Source organism: Piliocolobus tephrosceles, chromosome 8 (genome assembly GCF_002776525.5).
Source record: "Piliocolobus tephrosceles isolate RC106 chromosome 8, ASM277652v3, whole genome shotgun sequence".
NCBI classification, from domain to species: Eukaryota; Metazoa; Chordata; class Mammalia; order Primates; family Cercopithecidae; genus Piliocolobus; species Piliocolobus tephrosceles.
The window spans coordinates 9,497,799-9,514,913 of record NC_045441.1 but is presented as its reverse complement, the minus strand read 5'-3'; the positions used below and the strand labels follow the sequence as shown (position 1 = coordinate 9,514,913).

At 62.5% G+C, this 17,115-nt stretch overlaps 2 protein-coding genes across 10 annotated transcripts; one reads left to right on the top strand and one right to left on the bottom strand.

Moving 5' to 3' along the window:
• Positions 1 to 653: 653 nt before the first annotated feature.
• GIGYF1 (GRB10 interacting GYF protein 1) lies at positions 654 to 11,168 on the top strand. Of its 9 annotated transcripts, none has more exons than XM_031935998.1 (27): positions 660 to 1,450; positions 2,040 to 2,166; positions 2,243 to 2,307; positions 2,447 to 2,552; positions 2,646 to 2,775; positions 2,873 to 2,968; positions 3,140 to 3,251; positions 3,350 to 3,458; positions 3,676 to 3,716; positions 3,897 to 4,067; positions 4,283 to 4,536; positions 4,636 to 4,741; positions 5,210 to 5,347; positions 5,546 to 5,643; positions 5,795 to 5,966; positions 6,070 to 6,236; positions 6,349 to 6,449; positions 6,529 to 6,666; positions 6,764 to 6,864; positions 7,040 to 7,122; positions 7,230 to 7,370; positions 7,442 to 7,663; positions 7,897 to 8,081; positions 8,188 to 8,348; positions 8,435 to 8,598; positions 8,677 to 8,806; positions 8,899 to 11,168. In XM_031935998.1, the coding sequence occupies exons 4-27, from the start codon at positions 2,518 to 2,520 to the stop codon at positions 8,949 to 8,951; spliced, it is 3,108 nt and encodes a 1,035-aa protein (XP_031791858.1). In that variant the 5' UTR covers positions 660 to 1,450; positions 2,040 to 2,166; positions 2,243 to 2,307; positions 2,447 to 2,517; the 3' UTR covers positions 8,952 to 11,168. The 9 variants fall into 9 exon arrangements, with proteins under 9 accessions (XP_023053081.1, XP_023053077.1, XP_031791856.1 ...); XM_023197314.3 differs by having other exon boundaries at positions 662 to 1,450; positions 7,894 to 8,081; XM_023197313.3 differs by having other exon boundaries at positions 654 to 1,450; positions 4,283 to 4,741.
• A 317-nt stretch (positions 11,169 to 11,485) lies between these two features.
• Positions 11,486 to 17,115, bottom strand: GNB2 (G protein subunit beta 2). Its single transcript, XM_023197316.1, has 10 exons — positions 16,693 to 17,115; positions 14,316 to 14,461; positions 14,075 to 14,113; positions 13,850 to 13,956; positions 13,233 to 13,296; positions 12,988 to 13,150; positions 12,830 to 12,896; positions 12,352 to 12,553; positions 12,043 to 12,259; positions 11,486 to 11,961 (listed from the first exon to the last, which is right to left on the bottom strand). Exons 2-10 carry the CDS (start codon positions 14,370 to 14,372, stop codon positions 11,855 to 11,857), a joined length of 1,023 nt encoding a protein of 340 aa, XP_023053084.1. The 5' UTR covers positions 14,373 to 14,461; positions 16,693 to 17,115; the 3' UTR covers positions 11,486 to 11,854.

Sequence of the window (17,115 nt, the reverse complement as noted above, 5' to 3'; positions counted from 1 at the left end):
GGTCTTGTTCTGTTACTCAGGCTGGTCTTGGACTTCTCTCTTCAAGCCTCCTACAGTGTTGGGATTATAGGTATAAGCCATTGTGCTGGCCAAGTGGTCCCTTTTCTGTTCTACCCTCTTCCACCCTCATGCCTGCAGGATGAGCTTCTGGCCTTCTAGAAGGAATGAACTGGAGGAGGCTCAAAATAGCCTCTCCTGAGGCTGGTTTGAAGGAATGTGGGGTGTTTTTCTTGGAGTGGGGAAAACTTAGGTATGCGGTGGTTATCTCCAGATACCTTTTGTTCCCTAAAGCTTTTTTAAAAAAGTGATTATTGGCCGGGCGCGGTGGCTCAAGCCTGTAATCCCAGCACTTTGGGAGGCCGAGACGAGTGGATCACGAGGTCAGGAGATCGAGACCATCCTGGCTAACACTGTGAAACCCCGTCTCTACTAAAAAATACAAAAAGCTAGCCGGGCGAGGTGGCGGGCGCCTGTAGTCCCAGCTACCTGGGAGGCTGAGGCAGGAGAATGGCGTAAACCCGGGAGACGGAGCTTGCAGTGAGCTGAGATCCGGCCACTGCACTCCAGCCCGGGCGACAGAGCGACACTCCGTCTCAAAAAAAAAAAAAAGTGATTATTGTGGTAAAATATACAACAAAATTTGGATATTTTAACTGTTTCTAACTGTGTTGTTCTGTGGCACTGAGTACGCTCACACTGGTGTCTGGCCCTGACTACCAGCGGCCCCAGGATCTCCTCCTCAGTTGAAGCTCTGGGCCCTTCAGCAACAGTTCCCTGTCCCCTCAGCCCCTGGTGGCTGCTGTTCTACCTTCCTCCCTTAGTGAGTGACTGCTCTAGAGACCTCATGAAAGAGAAGTAAGGTCTAACTCTCCTTTTTTGGCTGATCTATTTCACTTAGCGTCATGTCCTCAAGGCTCATCCGGTCCCCAGATTGCTCTAGGAGGCCACCTGCAGTCAGTGACAGGCTGGTGGCTTTGCGTGGCGTGGAGCACACCACCACTGGAGCATCCAGCCGAGGCTGAGGAGGGAGAGGCCCCAGGGGAGGCCACCCTGGCCCTGAGTTGCCTCTGAGCCCTGTGTTTCCCCCTGGGGTGCTGGGACTCTGAGCAGGCCTCGGCTTGTTGTGGGCTGCTGGCTCAGCTGGGGCTGATGGTCTTTCCCTGTTAGCACCCCGGTGGAACCCCCTTCCTCTTCTTTCCCAGACTGTGGCGTCCTGGAGTTGATGGGAGCTGCAGCACCAAGCCGGGCCAGCCTCCCTCTCAGCCAGTGACAACAGCTCTGCAGCGCCTGGACCCCGCCTACCCGCCTGAGTCCTCTGCCTGGGGTGCGCCTCATCCTGAGAGTCCCCTCCATCGTCCCTTAGAGGAACAGGCTGCCGCTGCACCCCCACCAGCCTCCATTGCCCTGACCTTATTTCCACCTGATGGTGCCAGAGGCTGCTTCCCATCCGGTATCCTGAGATCCTCGTTCCCTTGGTGGCTTGGTTGTTTCAGCCTCCGTTCTTGATTGGGGGCGGTGGTCTGGGTGTGATTCCTGTGGGGGAAACCAGCCCGAAGTGCCTTGGCTCAGGCTTGCCTGGAGCCTCGTCATGTACCCGTCTGTGGCCCTAGAGTCACCTCCTGCTCCTTTTCAGTGGGTTTCTCCCCAGACCAAGCCTCTGGATTTGAGCTTCTGAGCAGCCAACTGTGATTTTTTTCATAAGGGAAAGAATTTTGCTCCTAGATTTATTTCTAATCCTTCTCTCCATAACTGACCTTTTCTTTGTAAGCTATTTGTGGCTCTAGTGGGTTTTTGCTTGCTTGCTTGCTTGTTTTTGTTTTATCTTTGCCCTGAACATCCATCCTGGCCTCGGCTGCCTCCCTCTCCGAGTTCTGCGCTGCACCTCCTGTCTCAGCCTCCCAGAGCGGGTGGTGAGGGTGCTGATGCCCAGAGATACCACCCGGCGAATGGACCTCTCCTGTCATGCAGGGCAGGGCAGGGCAGGGCTGCCGGCAGAGCCTTGTCCTGAACCCTGCCTCCTCCCCTCTGCTCTCCTTAAGGGTCTTTCCCAGATGTGAAGGTCGCTCCCAGGCTCTACTGAGGCCAGACCAATTCCCAGTGGCTTGGGGACCCTCGTTCACTCCAGCACCAGCCCCTGCCCTCCTGCTTCCTGGGCCAGGCTGCCAGGTGAGCCCTGGGCTGAGGGAGGTTGCCCCACAGAGGCCGGAAGGACTCAAGCTTCCCATCTCCTCGCCTCCCCCAGGTCTTTCACCGTCTGGACTCATCTCTGGGTAACTCATGGTGTGAGTGGCCACGTGGCTGGCTCAGGTGAGTTCTTTTAGACCCCAGGTGACCCACCGGCTAGTCCGGGGCGCGTTGCCATGCCTACCAGGATGTACCCCGGGGTGTCCTCCCTGCACTTGAAAGGTCTCCGTGTGCCGTTCTCCATGGCCTCGTTCCCCCGCAGGTGTTTGGAGAGTGAACGCCAGGTCCCCTCCTCCCCACCCCCGGCCTCTCAGAAACACGCCCAGCCCCACGATGGCAGCAGAGACACTCAACTTTGGGCCTGAGTGGTGAGTCACATGTGCCTTGGCTGCCGTGGAGATTCGGGAAAGCACAGTCAGGCTGCCCTGACCTCTGTCTTCTTCTCTCTGTGTCGTGTCCAGGCTCAGGGCCCTATCTGGGGGCGGCAGCGTGGCCTCCCCACCCCCGTCCCCTGCCATGCCCAAATACAAGTTGGCCGATTACCGCTATGGACGAGAGGAGATGCTGGCCCTCTACGTCAAGGAGAACAAGGTGAGTGCGTGGGTGAGGGTTGTTGGCGGCGGTGGCCTGTGCCCATGGAGGGGATCTGGCAGCATGTGGTGTCTTGGCTGTCCCACCCCACCGCCAGGTCCCAGAAGAGCTGCAGGACAAGGAGTTTGCCGCGGTGCTGCAGGACGAGCCACTGCAACCCCTGGCCCTGGAGCCGCTGACTGAGGAGGAACAGGTGGGGCCAGGCCAGGAGCTGAGACTGCGGGGGCCCGGGAGGGGTGGCCGTGGATAGGGCTAGGAGGAGAGGGGCCAGTGCTGGGGAGACAGGCCGGGTGGGTGCTGTGGGGTGGGAGTGGGGGTGGTCAGGTGCCTGGGTCCTCACTCCCGCCCCTGGCTCCCTCCTCAGAGAAACTTCTCCCTGTCAGTGAACAGTGTGGCTGTGCTGAGGCTGATGGGGAAAGGGGCTGGCCCCCCCCTGACTGGCACCTCCCGAGGCAGGGGCAGCACGCGGAGCCGAGGTAGAGGGGTGATGGCGTGTCCCGGGGGCGGGAAGATCAGGGCCCCTGACTTCGAGGACGTGCAGCAGGTTTCAGTGTGCATCTGGCCTCTTATCTAGGCCGTGGCCGCGGTGACAGCTGCTTTTACCAAAGAAGCATCGAAGAAGGCGATGGGGCCTTTGGACGAAGCCCCCGGGAGATCCAGCGCAGCCAGAGCTGGGATGACAGGTGGGGCCGGGAGGGAGGCCTGGTTCCTGTTACTAGAGGGTAACAGAGGCCTACGAGATAAGCCCTGTCAGTGATCCCTGTTCTTCTGAGCCCTGGTTTCCTCTGTCCCCTCCCTCCCTCCACTGCCTCAGGGCACAGTGGACAAGGCATGGGGCGGTCGCACAGGGTGGGTGGGGAGGCTGTACTGTTTTTGACCCACACGTTTCCCCTCCTGCAGAGGCGAGAGGCGGTTTGAGAAGTCAGCAAGGCGGGATGGAGGTATGAGGTTGCTGAGGGCGGCGGCTGGGGCAGCGGGGAGGATCAAGATGGGTGGCCCAGTCTGAGGGTGTTTATTTCGGAGGTGCTAGGGGCAGAAGGGTCTGGAGCTGGCCCCCGTTTCCTGAGGGTCCAGGTACCACGCTGCCTTTCTGATAACTGCCCCTCTCTTCCATCTCCCAGCACGATGTGGGTTTGAGGAGGGAGGGGCTGGCCCAAGGAAGGAGCATGCCCGCTCAGACAGCGAGAACTGGCGCTCCTTACGGGAGGAGCAGGAGGAGGAGGAGGAGGGCAGCTGGAGGCTTGGGGCAGGGCCCCGGCGAGATGGCGACCGCTGGCGCTCCGCCAGCCCTGGTGAGATTGGGGCCCAGTAGCATTGGTGGGGCCAGTGGGGAGCAGGAACTGTCATGAGAGGGTGGGCTCCTGTCGCCCCCGGGAGGGAGCAGAGGCTGGCTGGTGTGGGAGTGGCTGGGACAGCAGCCCTGGAGGTGCTCCATGAGCTGCAGCAGAGGGGGCCGCCAGCTTCGCTTGGGTACCCACTCTTCTTCTCCCTGACTTTTCCTGCGCAGATGGCGGTCCCCGCTCTGCTGGCTGGCGGGAACATGGGGAACGGAGGCGCAAGTTTGAATTTGATTTGCGAGGGGATCGAGGCGGGTGTGGTGAAGAGGAGGGGCGGGGAGGGGGAGGCAGCTCTCACCTGCGGCGGTGCCGAGTGCCTGACGGCTTTGAGGAGGACAAGGATGGGCTCCCAGAGTGGTGCCTGGACGATGAGGATGAAGAAATGGGCACCTTTGATGCCTCTGGGGCCTTCTTGCCTCTCAAGGTATCTGCGAGGAGGCAAGGGTGGGAACCTGCCCTGCTGGGGTCCTCTTCCTCCCCACCCACCCAGCTGTTCTCTGCCTCCCACCCCCGCCCCATGCAGAAGGGCCCCAAAGAGCCCATTCCTGAGGAGCAGGAGCTGGACTTCCAAGGGCTGGAGGAGGAGGAGGAGCCTTCCGAAGGGCTAGAGGAAGAAGGGCCTGAGGCGGGTGAGCCTGTGGGGTGCCCAGCGGGCCTGGGGCCAGGCCAGGCTGGCATGGGGGTTCTTTGCCAGGCTGGGCACTTGGTGGATCAGGCTACTTAGAAGTGGAAGAAGAGTGTTGAGAGGTGGGGAGGAACCAGGGGGTAGCAGAGCCATGTCTTCAAGGCAGTGTACCAGATAGAAATCGGGCATAATCAGAATGACTTTTGAAAGTCCCTTGAAGAAACTGCAGAACCTGGGGTGAAGTCTGCCGGGTTGTGTGGTGTTGTGCAGTGTTGATATGTTCCTGCTGCGTCTGGCACATGGAGGCAAGGGTCAGGGCACCGCATTCCCGCTCTACCATTAGTTGAGTTGACCCAAGTGAAGTGGTGGACTTGGCCCAGGGGAAGGTCCAGCCACACACTCAAGGGCTTGCGCTCACTCGCGTGGCAGGCCAAGCCCTTGGTTCTGAACTCTGGCTATCTTCCTCTTCTAGGTGGGAAAGAGCTGACCCCACTGCCTCCACAGGAGGAGAAGTCCAGCTCCCCGTCCCCACTACCCACCCTGGGCCCACTCTGGGGGACAAACGGGGATGGGGACGAAGCTGCAGAGAAAGAGCCCCCAGTGGCTGAAGGTAGAAAGGGAGGATGACCTACCTCCTGGGTGCCCTGGGGCTGTGAGAGAAAGTGGTCCCTTCTTGTGGGGGTGGGCACATAGGGCATTCACTTTGAGGAGCCATGGCAAGAGCTCAGTGTTCTGGAGTGAGGGTGGGCAGAGGCTATCTTGTCTCCTTGTCGCCCTCCCTTCCACCTCCTGTCCTCATGCCTTCCAGATGATATTCGGGGGATCCAGCTGAGTCCCGGGGTGGGCTCCCCTGCTGGCCCACCCGGAGATCTGGAGGATGATGAAGGCTTAAAGCACCTGCAGCAGGTGTGGGGGCCTGAGAAAGTGGGAGGGACCCTTCACACTTCTCCTGACCTGACCTGCTTGGCTCCAGCCCCGGCCCCAGCTCAAGCTCTATCCCCATCCTGATGTTGCTGAGATTGGCAGCTGAGGCTTTCTTCTCTTCCTGGGCTTCCAGGAGGCGGAGAAGCTGGTGGCCTCCCTGCAGGACAGCTCCTTAGAGGAGGAGCAGTTCACGGCTGCCATGCAGACCCAGGGCCTGCGCCACTCTGCAGCCGCCACTGCCCTCCCACTCAGCCATGGAGCTGCCCGGAAGTGGTTCTACAAGGATCCGCAGGGCGAGATCCAAGGTACCTGTGTGGGATGGGAGGGCTGCCCAGGGCCGTTCTGGTTCAGGGTGTCTCTGGCCTACCCTGTGACCGCAGTGGTTCTGCTCCCTCGCTCCCTGTCCAGGCCCCTTCACGACACAGGAGATGGCGGAGTGGTTCCAGGCTGGCTACTTCTCCATGTCGCTGCTGGTGAAGCGGGGCTGTGATGAGGGCTTCCAGCCGCTAGGCGAGGTGATCAAGATGTGGGGCCGTGTGCCCTTTGCCCCAGGGCCCTCACCACCCCCACTGCTGGTGAGCCGCCTCTCCCCTGCATGGAGGGACAGGGTGTAAGGGGTGCGGGCAGGAGTCCAGCAGAGTCCCCTCTTCCGTGCTGCGGGCACTGGCCGAACTCTCACCCGAGCAGGGAAACATGGACCAGGAGCGGCTGAAGAAACAGCAGGAGCTGGCCGCAGCTGCCTTGTACCAGCAGCTGCAGCACCAGCAGTTTCTTCAGCTGGTCAGCAGGTATGGGGGGCCTGGGGTGGGCTGGGAGAAGGCCCGGCGCTGGCTCTGTGGCCCACCACCTCCACTGTCCCATTTGCAGCCGCCAGCTCCCACAATGCGCGCTCCGAGAAAAGGCAGCTCTGGGGGACCTGACGCCACCGCCGCCGCAGCAGCAGCAGCAGCAGCAGCAGCAGCTCACGGCATTCCTGCAGCAGCTCCAGGCGCTCAAACCCCCCAGGTGTGGGGCGCATGCTAGCCCTCAGGATACAGGGTAGGGAACGGGGGCAGACCAGAGATGGATTTGGGGTCCTGAGAATCCACGATTTGCTCTTCAGAGGCGGGGACCAGAACCTGCTCCCGACGATGAGCCGGTCCTTGTCGGTGCCGGATTCGGGCCGCCTCTGGGACGTACATACCTCAGCCTCATCACAGTCAGGTGTGTGGCCTGCCCGGCCCCCACCCCCAAGGCAGTCTCCAGGTGAACTGGTGTCCGGGGTCTGCTCCCCACCCTTGCACCCCTAGTCGCCATTCTGGCTGGGGAGCCCACTGCCGTGGCTGGACTGGATCAGTTGGCCCGAGTGCCCACCTGCAGCTGCCTCTGCCCCCTGCAGGTGGTGAGGCCAGTCTTTGGGACATACCAATTAACTCTTCGACTCAGGGTCCAATTCTAGAACAACTCCAGCTACAACATAAAGTGAGTAGGCATCCTGGGGCTGAGGGCCCTGGGAATGAAAGGGTGGACCGAGGCAGGCCCGAAGCTGTCCCCTGCAGCTCTCCCCTCTGATCAGCCACTGGTCTCAGTTCCAGGAGCGCAGAGAAGTGGAGCTCAGGGCGAAGCGGGAGGAAGAGGAACGCAAGCGCCGGGAGGAGAAGCGCCGCCAGCAGCAGCAGGAGGAGCAGAAGCGGCGGCAAGAGGAGGAAGAGCTGTTTCGGCGCAAGCAGGTGGGTGCTCCCGAGCCTCAGCTGGCTGGGGAAAGAGCCCTCGTCAGGTCCCCTCACTGTGTCCCTCTTAGGTGCGGCAGCAGGAGCTGTTGCTGAAGTTGCTACAGCAGCAGCAGCAGGCAGTCCCCGTGCCCCCTGCGCCCAGCTCCCCGCCCCCACTCTGGGCTGGCCTGGCCAAGCAGGGGCTGTCCATGAAGACACTCCTGGAATTGCAGCTGGAGGGCGAGCGGCAGCTGCACAAACAGCCCCCACCTCGGGAGCCAGCTCGGGCCCAGGCCCCCAACCACCGAGTGGTGAGCAGGCCAGGAACCTCCCAGGACCCCCTCATGCGGTTTCCAGGGTGGCACAGGGAGGGGGATCACTGAGCCCAGACTTGTGCAGCCCAAACCCCAGCCCCTCCTGTGATGGCAACAGCTCTTGTGGCCCTCGCCTCACCCCCTCCCTTTGTCACCTAAACAAGCCTCCCCGTCTGCTTTTCTGGGATGCCTTTGTTTGAACCACTCTGATCTTCTGCCATCTATAGCAGCTTGGGGGCCTGGGCACTGCCCCCTTGAACCAGTGGGTGTCTGAGGCTGGGCCGCTATGGGGCGGGCCAGACAAGAGTGGGGGCGGCAGCAGCGGCCTGGGGCTCTGGGAGGACACCCCCAAGAGCAGCGGGAGCCTGGTCCGCGGCCTCGGCCTGAAGAACAGCCGGAGCAGCCCATCTCTCAGGTGGGCGTGGCACCTGGAGGCTTGGGGTGGCCCTGGGAGGGAAGGTGGCAGACTCTCCCATCCCCCGCCAGCTGATTTCTGACCCTGACTCACCCACCCCCTTCAGTGACTCGTACAGCCACCTATCGGGTCGGCCCATTCGCAAAAAGACGGAGGAAGAAGAAAAGCTGCTGAAGCTGCTGCAGGGCATCCCCAGGCCCCAGGATGGCTTCACCCAGTGGTGTGAGCAGATGCTGCACACACTGAGCGCCACAGGCAGCCTGGATGGTGCGTGAGCGGCTCCCAGGAAGTGGGCGGGGCCTGGGGCTCCAGACCTGGCCAGGTGGCCCTGACAGCCCTCACTCATCCTGCAGTGCCCATGGCTGTAGCGATCCTCAAGGAGGTGGAATCCCCCTATGATGTCCACGATTATATCCGTTCCTGCCTGGGGGACACGCTGGAAGCCAAAGAATTTGCCAAACAATTCCTGGAGCGGAGGGCCAAGCAGAAAGCCAGCCAACAGCGGCAGCAGCAGCAGGTGAGGCACCCGGCACCAGTAGCTGGGGTGGGCTTGCCTGGCACTTCTTGACCTTCACCCTCCTCTCCGTTGCCCTAGGAGGCGTGGCTGAGCAGCGCCTCCCTGCAGACGGCCTTCCAGGCCAACCACAGCACCAAACTCGGCCCCGGGGAGGGCAGCAAGGCCAAGAGGCGGGCACTGATGCTGCACTCAGACCCCAGCATCCTGGGTGAGCTGGGCTGGGGCAGGAGCGGGACTTCCTTGGCACAGGGCAGGAGGAGCCCAGGAGAGAGCTCAGACCCAGCTTCTCCCCGGCTTCAGGGTACTCCCTGCACGGATCTTCTGGTGAGATCGAGAGCGTGGATGACTACTGACCAGCCCGGACCCCCAGCCCCTGGGCTGTAGGCCAGGGCGGCTGCGGCGGCATGGACCGAGGGTCCCAGCCTGCAGGCTCCCCGCAGGGAGCAGAGGAGGAGGCAGGGGCGGGGTCCCCAGCACTTGTTACAAACACACGATGCACCTTAACTCACCCACCACGAGGCACTTTACAGACTGGGGGAGGGGGTTTTCTTTTTATTATTTTTTTTTAATTTTAAACGACTTTGAAGAAAAGTTAGGAGAGGCAAAAATATTGTTAAAAACTAGACTCTAAACACCCCTTCCCGCTGTGAGGATAGTGGGTGTGACGATGGAAGGTCCACAGAGGATTTTTGTTTTTTGTTTTTTTAAGAAAAAAGATGAAAAGTGAAAAAAAAAATGGTTAAGAGGCTGAAAGAAAAAACACACTGTTATTTTGGGGCAGTGGGGACACAGGCCCCGTGGACCTGTCCTGCCTGGCCCCCAAGGCCACACTTACCCACCCCCGGAAGGCGGGCCATGGGGTAACTGGAGGCTGGGGGCCAGCAGTTTGCACAGGAGGCCTGTCTGAGCCCCGCCCACGGGACCCGCTGTGAGCAGCTCCTTTCGCCGGGGCTGGCTGAGGTGTCCGGGGTGGGGCCAAAGTAGCCCCTTGGCTTTGCTGCTTTGGGGGACAGTTGCACAAATTGGAAGAGCTGCCCCAGCTCTCTGGCTGCCATCCTGTGCTGGCCGAGTAGATGGGAGGGACCAGGCCGTGCCAACCTCTCTGGCTGGCAGGGTGGGGCAGCAGGACTCTGACTCTGGCCCTGGTGAGGGGCGTCCCCCACCGCTGCCATTTTGGGGGACACCCTGGGTTTGAACCTGAAAGCCCCAGCTCTCTGCCTTGCCACGTGAATGTATTCTTTGGGCCGCAAGCCCCCACCTCACCCCTGCCTGGCTCCTGCCTCACCTCTGTGAGCGGCGGGGGTGGATGATTGCTCCGGAGGCTGCAGAGAGAAGGCTGAGCTGTTTCTCCCGTGAAGGGGGCAGGAGGAGGGGCCTCAAAGGCAAGGAGTGGGTGGCTTTGGGCTTAGGGTTGCAGTGGAGGGGCTGCCACTTGGGGCCCCCCAACCTGCAGCCAGCTTGTGAGGTATGGACCACCCAGCACTGCACCTGACCCCTCCGCCGACCAAATGGGAGAGGAGCAGGAGGTCTCCCGGGTCTGATATGATGCGCTTTTTACCGTTGGGTAAGGTTGGGGTGAAGCGAAGCGTGCGGCTCCTGGGTCAGGGGAGGCTGCCCCTTCTATTGCTCACCCACTTAATTCCCAGTCCCCTACTTGCGTTCGTCTCCACCCATTTTGGGTTTTGTAACAGTTTTGTCGTTTGGGTTTCTCATCCAGCTCCTCCCATTGACCTCATTGCTCAGAGTGCAGTATTAGGGCAAGGCTCCGCCACTGCCTCCCTCCATGAATGTATTTCTCCCTCCTGCCCTGGGGACGTGGGGAGTGGCCCCTTTCTTTCCCCATCTAGTCCCAGAAAGATGGTGTTTGGTTTATTGTTGTTAGGGTTTTTTTTTTTTTTTTTTTGGCACCAAAGTGGCAACTAGGTCGGTGTGGGGGGATCAAGCTGGCCTCGGGGGGGGGGGCCCCCACCTGCTTCTCCCTGGTTCCCACAGTGTTAGCGTCCCTGAAAAGACAATATTCTCTCTAAAGCAATAAGGGGTGACGGGCCGGGGGGAGTGTTTGCTGCTGCTGGCCCCCAGCTCCCCTTCCCTCTTGCCAGGTGTGGGGGAGACTCCTGTTGTGACTGAATGTAACCCCCCCACCCCTGCCGCAGCCAATGCAGGGGAAGGGGGACACTCTTCCTGTCTCTTCCTGCCCCTTCTCCCCAGCTAAAGAGACTTTGGATTTAGGGGGCCCATGAGCCTGGAGAGGCCTTAACCCTGTGAGGAAGTATAGGGGGAGCCCTCTCCCACCCCCATCCCTTTCTGAGAGTGGTCAATGTTTACAAGCCCCTGAGCCCCCCCGCCCAGGGACTCAGACCCTGTTGCTGTCCTTCCCCCGGCCCCGGTCTTCCTGGGCCCTCGCTGCTCCCCTGCCCTTCCTGGGGTTGGGGTGGGTGCAGGGGTCGCCGTGTTCCCTGTCTGCCTTGTACCCACAATCTCCCCGCCCCCTCTCCACCCTGTGTGACTTCCCTCTTTACCTGCTCCTGTAAATACTCCCTTCTCCCAATAAAACTTGGTGTGTGTTCTCCTGTTCCGCCTCCGCTGCTCGTTTTCTGGGGAGAGCCATGGGGATGAGTGGCTCTGCGCAGAGTTGGGAACTAGGAGCTCCGAGCAGGGTCCGCCTGGTCAGGCTGGCTCTGGTCAGCAGCCTGATAGGGGAGACCACGGCGGGGGGCTGCTTATCCAACAACCTCCGGATGGAAAGCTTTGGGCTGAGGGAGAGTGCAGACCCCGTCGCCAGCCCCAGCTGCCTGGCGGGCCCCATACCCTCCCCGCCACCCACACCCCCAGCAGCCCTCAGGCAGCAAAGTTCAGAAACGAGGACACAGCAAGGGCAGAGACCAGGTACAGAGTTGGAATTGGCTCCTTTATGGAAAAACTGAAAATATAATAAAAATTAAAATAAAACCAGTTTTAAAAAAGCCAGCCCCTGGGGTTTCCACCTCCTGCCTCTGGCCCTCCAGAGGGGTGAGGCCCCAACCCCAGGGCAGCAGAAGGATGAGGGCCTCCTGCCCCTCCTCTTCCCCCATTCCATCCCCTTTTTATCTCCACAGTGGGGGCCCCGGGAGGAACCAAACCTGGGTGGGAGGGCAGGGACCCAAGGCCCCGTGGCCCAGGGAAGGGGGCTGGGAGTGCGCCCAGCCCCTCAGCCCTGGCCTGTAGTGTGGGCGTGGGCAGGGCCCCTCCCGGCCTGGGCCCAGCGGGGGTGGGGCTGTTAGTTCCAGATCTTGAGGAAGGAGTCCCAGGAGCCAGTGGCCACAGCCATGCCATCGTCGGTGACCCCAAGGCAGCTCACACGGTTGTCGTGGCCAGCGAGGACCCCTGTGAGGAAGGGAAAAGTCAGAACCCATTTGGCCTAGGCTCCAGGTCCCCACCCGCCCAGCCTGGGCCCCCAGCTCTCACCTGCACGGTCGCCCTTCATGGCATCCCAGATGTTGCAGTTGAAGTCGTCGTAGCCAGCGAGCAGCAGCCGGCCGCTGCGTGAGAAGGCAACAGAGGTGATGCCACAGATGATGTTGTCATGGGAGTACATGAGGAGCTCCTGATCGGCCCGCAGGTCGAAGAGGCGGCACGTGGCGTCATCAGAGCCGGTGGTGAAGGCATAGCCGTTGGGGAAGAACTGCAGGACACAGGACCGGGATGGGGTGAGGGCGAGGGGCAGGGCCGGGAGCCTGGTGGAGAGGGCCTGGCCCAGCTCGCCCCAGAACTCACAGCCACCGCGTTGATGTCGGATTCGTGGCCGATGAAGGTCTGTCGGCACATGGAATCCCGCACGTCCCACAGCTTGATAGAGGCATCACAGGCGCCTGACACAAACGTGCGGCCATCGGGGGCCAGGGACAGGGACATCACGTCCCCACTGTGTCCAGCAAAACCCACTGTCTGCTGGCCTGTCTCAATGTCCCACAGGGCACTGGAGAGGTGACAGGAAGAAGGAAAAGATAAAAGACAGGGCAAAGAACAGAGTCCCTGCCCTCCCCGCCCCACATGAGCCCAACCCTGTGAAAGGGTTCAGGGAGGCTCTTCTCAGGGCCTTAGGTGGGGAGGGGATGCATCCCTCCCTGACCCCCTTAGTGCCCACCAGGAGAGAGAGGCTACGGTGCACACTGCCTGCTGAGCACTGGGACAGTGGCCCCTGAGGCAGGAAGTGTGGGTTCGCCCAGACTGTTCAGCCCTGGCAGAGCCTCACCAGGTGGTATCCCCAGAGCTGGTGATGATTTGGTTGTCATCCAGGAAGCGGCAGCACGACAGGTACCCTGGGGAAGAAGCCAGTCAGCCAGGTCTCCACACGGAGGGCAGCGCACCCCCTGACCCCAAAAAGGGTGCTAGCCGGGCCAGGCCCCTCACCAGTGTGGCCAGGCAGCTCCCGGCTGACCCTGACGTTGCCCTCGCGGGTCTTGAGGCTGTAGATGGAGCAGATGTTGTCCAACCCCCCACAGGCCACAAAGTTCCCTGAGGGCGCATAAGCACAGGTCATGACCCAGGAGGAGCGCAGCGGGATGGCGTGGACCTGTGGAGCAGGGGCAGCGCCAGGGTCAGAGCCAGTCAGGGCCCTGTGACCCTGCCCCACCCCGCACCCCGCGCCACCCTACCTTGTTGGTGGTGTAGCTGTCCCAGATGATGAGCTTCCCATCCTGCGAGGCGCTGACCAGCAGCCTGGTGGGGACCGGTGTAGGGAGAGCAGAAGGATGGCGTGAAAGCAAGACACACCCCCTTCCCATGGGGTGGGAGAAGGTAGGGTCTCTGTTGTCCAGGCTGAAGTGCAGTGGCACCATCACAGCTCACTGCAGCCTAGAATTCCTAGGCTCAAATGATCCTCCCACCTCAGCCTCCCCCACATAACTGGGACTACAAGGCGGGCACCACCACACCCAGCTCATTTTTCAATTTTTAGTAGAGACAGGGTCTCACTATGTTGCCCAGGCTGGTCTCAAAACTCCTGAGCTCAAGTGATCCTGCCCTGGCCTCCCCACATGGTGGGATTACAGGTGTGAGCCACCTGAGAGACAGTCTCCAGCTGCAGCCCACAAGTTCTCACCAGCATGGTCCTGCCTGTCCAGGTCTGGCGGGCATGTCTGGGAGTCACCTTATTTCCAGACATACTCTGGGTATTCTGGTGGCCTACTCACCCCGCCAGATCCAGATCGGAGGCTGCTCCCACAGCCTGCTAGAAACTCGGCCCACAGCGCCAGCCCGCGCACACACACACCTTGAGTCGGTCCCCCAGTGCATGGCATAGATCTTTGCCAGGTGCCCACGGAGGGTCCTCCGGGTCCTCATCTGGATTCTCCCCACTGGGTCCAGCCCAGCTGTGATCTGGAGGTAGAGACAGAATGGGCTCAGGGAGGCCCAAGTAGCAGGACTGCAGCGAGCACTGGCCTCTGATCCTTGCCCCTCCAACCCCAGTCACCTCCTGACCACCGAGTGCCCTCACCTGGGTCAGTGTTGAGTCCCCACATGCTTTTCGGGCATCCTATAGGGAATGGTAGAGCCAGAGAGATGCAAGAGAAGACAGGATGGGTAGGAGAGGGTGAGAAAACAGGAGTGGACAAAATCAGATTCTGAGCCATTAAGGGGCCCGCCCTCCCCCTTCCCCCACCAACACCCTCCCCCAGCCCGGTCCAGAGCACTGGGCGGTGTACACACGAACGGCCCATACCGCACCAGGCCCTCACCCGGATCTGGTTCCGGAGCTGCTCGGCCTCCTGTCTCAGTTGCTCCAGCTCACTCATGGCGCCGGGCCCGTGGGGCGGGGTTGGGGGCGGCTGGGGGCCGCGGGACGGGGGCTGGGGGAGGCAGCTCCTGGCCGCTGGCCCGAGGCCTGGGGGATGCAGGGCTGACGTCAGGCCCGAGGCCGCCGGGGAAGTGGGGGGAAAGGCGGGGTTGCAGCACGGCCCGGAAGGGGTAAGCAAGGGGAGGGGGGAGGGGCGGCGGCACAACCAGGGTCTCCGGCAATGGAGACGTCGCCGAGTAAGAGCCGACTTCCCCAATCTTCCTCCCGCCCCCCGGAAACGGAGCGGGAAGTGCAAGAGGAAGCGCAGGGGAAACCCCTCCCTCGGACACAGCCCGGGCCGGACACCCGCGGCAGGAACTGGGGGGGGGGGGTGTCCCTTCGAAAACAGACCTGGCGTCTGCCCCAGCCCGCACAGGCACCGCCCTCCAAGCACCTAATTTTAAAAGGGGAGGTGCCTCCTGAAATTCACCCCACAAGGCGCACACCCTCCACACACACCCCCAGCTTCGACGGTGGCGGGTGGGGGGGAGCGACCAGAGGGGGAAGCTGGGCTGTTCGTGGAGTTGCCTAGGCAACCGTCACCCGGACCGAGAGCACCTCATTGGTGAAATGCCCCCACCCTAGCCCCGTTGCCAAGGCAACCGCATCCACGGCTGAGACCTGTAGGGTGGGTGACCCCACCCCCGGCCCCATCGCCCCCGCCCGACCCAGCCTCCCGCCCCTCCCCAGAACCGGCCCGGGTGGCTGTTTACAGGATTTGGGAAAAGCCGATTGGGCGCTAATAGGTTCTGGACGGCTCACCCCGGATAATCCCTGGTCCGGCTGCGCCCCATTAGCTGTCCGCCGCGGGTGGGGGTGACAACCGCGGGGAAGGCAGCCCCGAGCCGCTGCTCCCTCCAGCGCAGAGACCGCCCGCCCCGCCGCGCCCGCAGAAAGCCCGTGGGAGCCGCTCTCGAGTAATTACGGCTCCGCAACCAGGTCCCCGGCCCCGAGGCGCGGAGCTGCTCTCTCCCAGGCGCGGGCGGGAGGCCCCAGGCGGCCCGGCCCCGGCGCCCTGGACACCTGGGGGGCCCAGCCAGCGGGCTCGAACCCGGGCCCCAGGGGCTTGGCTGGCTCCGCTCGGGGCGCCTGAGTCCTTCCCCCCCGCGGGACACCTGTGCGATCCGGCCGTACACTGCACTCGGCCGGCCTAGGCGTCCCCCACCCAGCTCCCACTTCCCCCAGGCACTGGGCGTTCCTATTCCCCACTGACATTTCCCCTCCATGTAAGTTCAGCTTTCTACGCCAGTGCCAGGGGGTGACCCTCAAAATCGGGGTGTGGGGGGCGCAGGCAGAACTCCTTACTCCACCCAACACCCAGGCCCGCACAAAGCCTCTTCCAGCTACTAGCAGCCCAGGCCTGGCGGCACCGCCGGAGGCCCAGGGCAGAAGGAAGCAGGGCTGGAGGAAGAAACTGGGGGCGGGGGCGACGCTCTCAGCCCTCGGTCCCCATCACCCCCCAGGGCCCTCAGCAGCCCCCAGATTCTAGGGATATGGCAGCCAGGGTCCCATAGAGAAATGGGGGTGCCACCGCCTCCGCAGGTCTGGCGGGGCCCAGGAGAGGTGACGGGAGGGTCCCTGGATCTGGCAGCTGGAAGGCGCGGGCTGGTGCAGCGCTGCGAAGCGCAGTGGGCCTGGCCCTCCAGCCCCCACGACCTCCATTTTGCCCAAAAGAAAGCTGGGCGGGGGGCGGGTGCCTGGGAGCTGGGCTTGGGGTGGGGATCTGTAAAGGGAATAGGGCGCCGAGAGCTCCGGTTTCGGGGAATGGGGCCAGAAACCACGAGCAGAACCCAAATCGGGGGTAGGGTGGAGACTAAAGGAAGGGTGGCGCGCGGCCTTCCCTGCTTCTCCCCGATTTTGGGGTTGTGCAAGGCGAGGGCCGGCAGGGGTGCGACAGTGGAGGACACGAGGGGTGCTCCCCGGGGGCAGGCGGGAGGGTGGCGGTGGGGAAAGGGGGCGGGGCGGGGCCTAGAGGAAGCCCCGAATTTAGCCCCCCAACTTCCAAGGGAGCAAGAGGCAGTCGGGACTGGGCTGGGGTCTGGGGTCGGGCAAAAACTTCGCTGATGGTGCGGGGAAGTGCACACACGGTCGGGGGCGAGGGTCCCCTCCCAGTTCCCCTTCCGGGTTTGGGAGCGACGGGGCCAGATAGGAAGGGAGGGGAGGTCTGGGGAGTTACGTCCGCTCCCAGGAGGCCAGCCCGGGGAGACGAAGGAAGAGAGGTTCCCCCGCGGGAAATTGGGGCTGGGGGGCGCGAGGACTCCTTTTGCCAGCGGAGGTACCTGTGGCGGTGGGACTCTGCGGCGGGGTCGCTGGCGGCGCGCGGGCGGCGCTGTCTTCCTCCGCGGCGGAGGCGGCGGCGGCGGCGGCGCGGATGGATTTCCTCAGTGGCCCCAACCCCGCCGCCAGCGCTGCCTCCCCAGAGCGGAGGGATCCCGCCCGCCAGTGACGCGGCTGCCGCCGCCGCGCCCAAGACCCGGCTGGGCGAGACCAACTGCCTCGCACTTGGGGGAAGCCAGGAGACAAAACCCCACCTAGGGGGCAAAGACGGTCCCAGTGGCTCCCAAGGATCTCACCCTCACGCTATGTGGACGCAAACCGTACTCAAATAAAGGGTTTGCTTCCCGGAAAGGAGTAAGACATCCCCCCTCTGGGACTGGAGGAGGTGGTACTGGCACATGAGGAGGGTGAGACCGCTTGCTGGT

Excerpts from the sequence above, each read along its gene's own strand:
- GNB2 (XM_023197316.1), bottom strand. The coding sequence starts at position 14,372 with ATGAGTGAGCTGGAGCAACTGAGACAGGAGGCCGAGCAGCTCCGGAAC. Across the intron at positions 13,297-13,849 it reads CACTGGGGGACCGACTCAAG|GCTGCTGGTCAGCGCCTCGC; the intron begins GTGTGTGTGTGC and ends GGTCCCCACCAG. Across the intron at positions 11,962-12,042 it reads CATGAAGGGCGACCGTGCAG|GGGTCCTCGCTGGCCACGAC; the intron begins GTGAGAGCTGGG and ends CCTTCCTCACAG.
- GIGYF1 (XM_031935996.1), top strand. The coding sequence starts at position 2,518 with ATGGCAGCAGAGACACTCAACTTTGGGCCTGAGTG. Across the intron at positions 6,450-6,528 it reads TTTCTTCAGCTGGTCAGCAG|CCGCCAGCTCCCACAATGCG; the intron begins GTATGGGGGGCC and ends TCCCATTTGCAG. Across the intron at positions 7,664-7,893 it reads AGGCCCCCAACCACCGAGTG|CAGCTTGGGGGCCTGGGCAC; the intron begins GTGAGCAGGCCA and ends TGCCATCTATAG.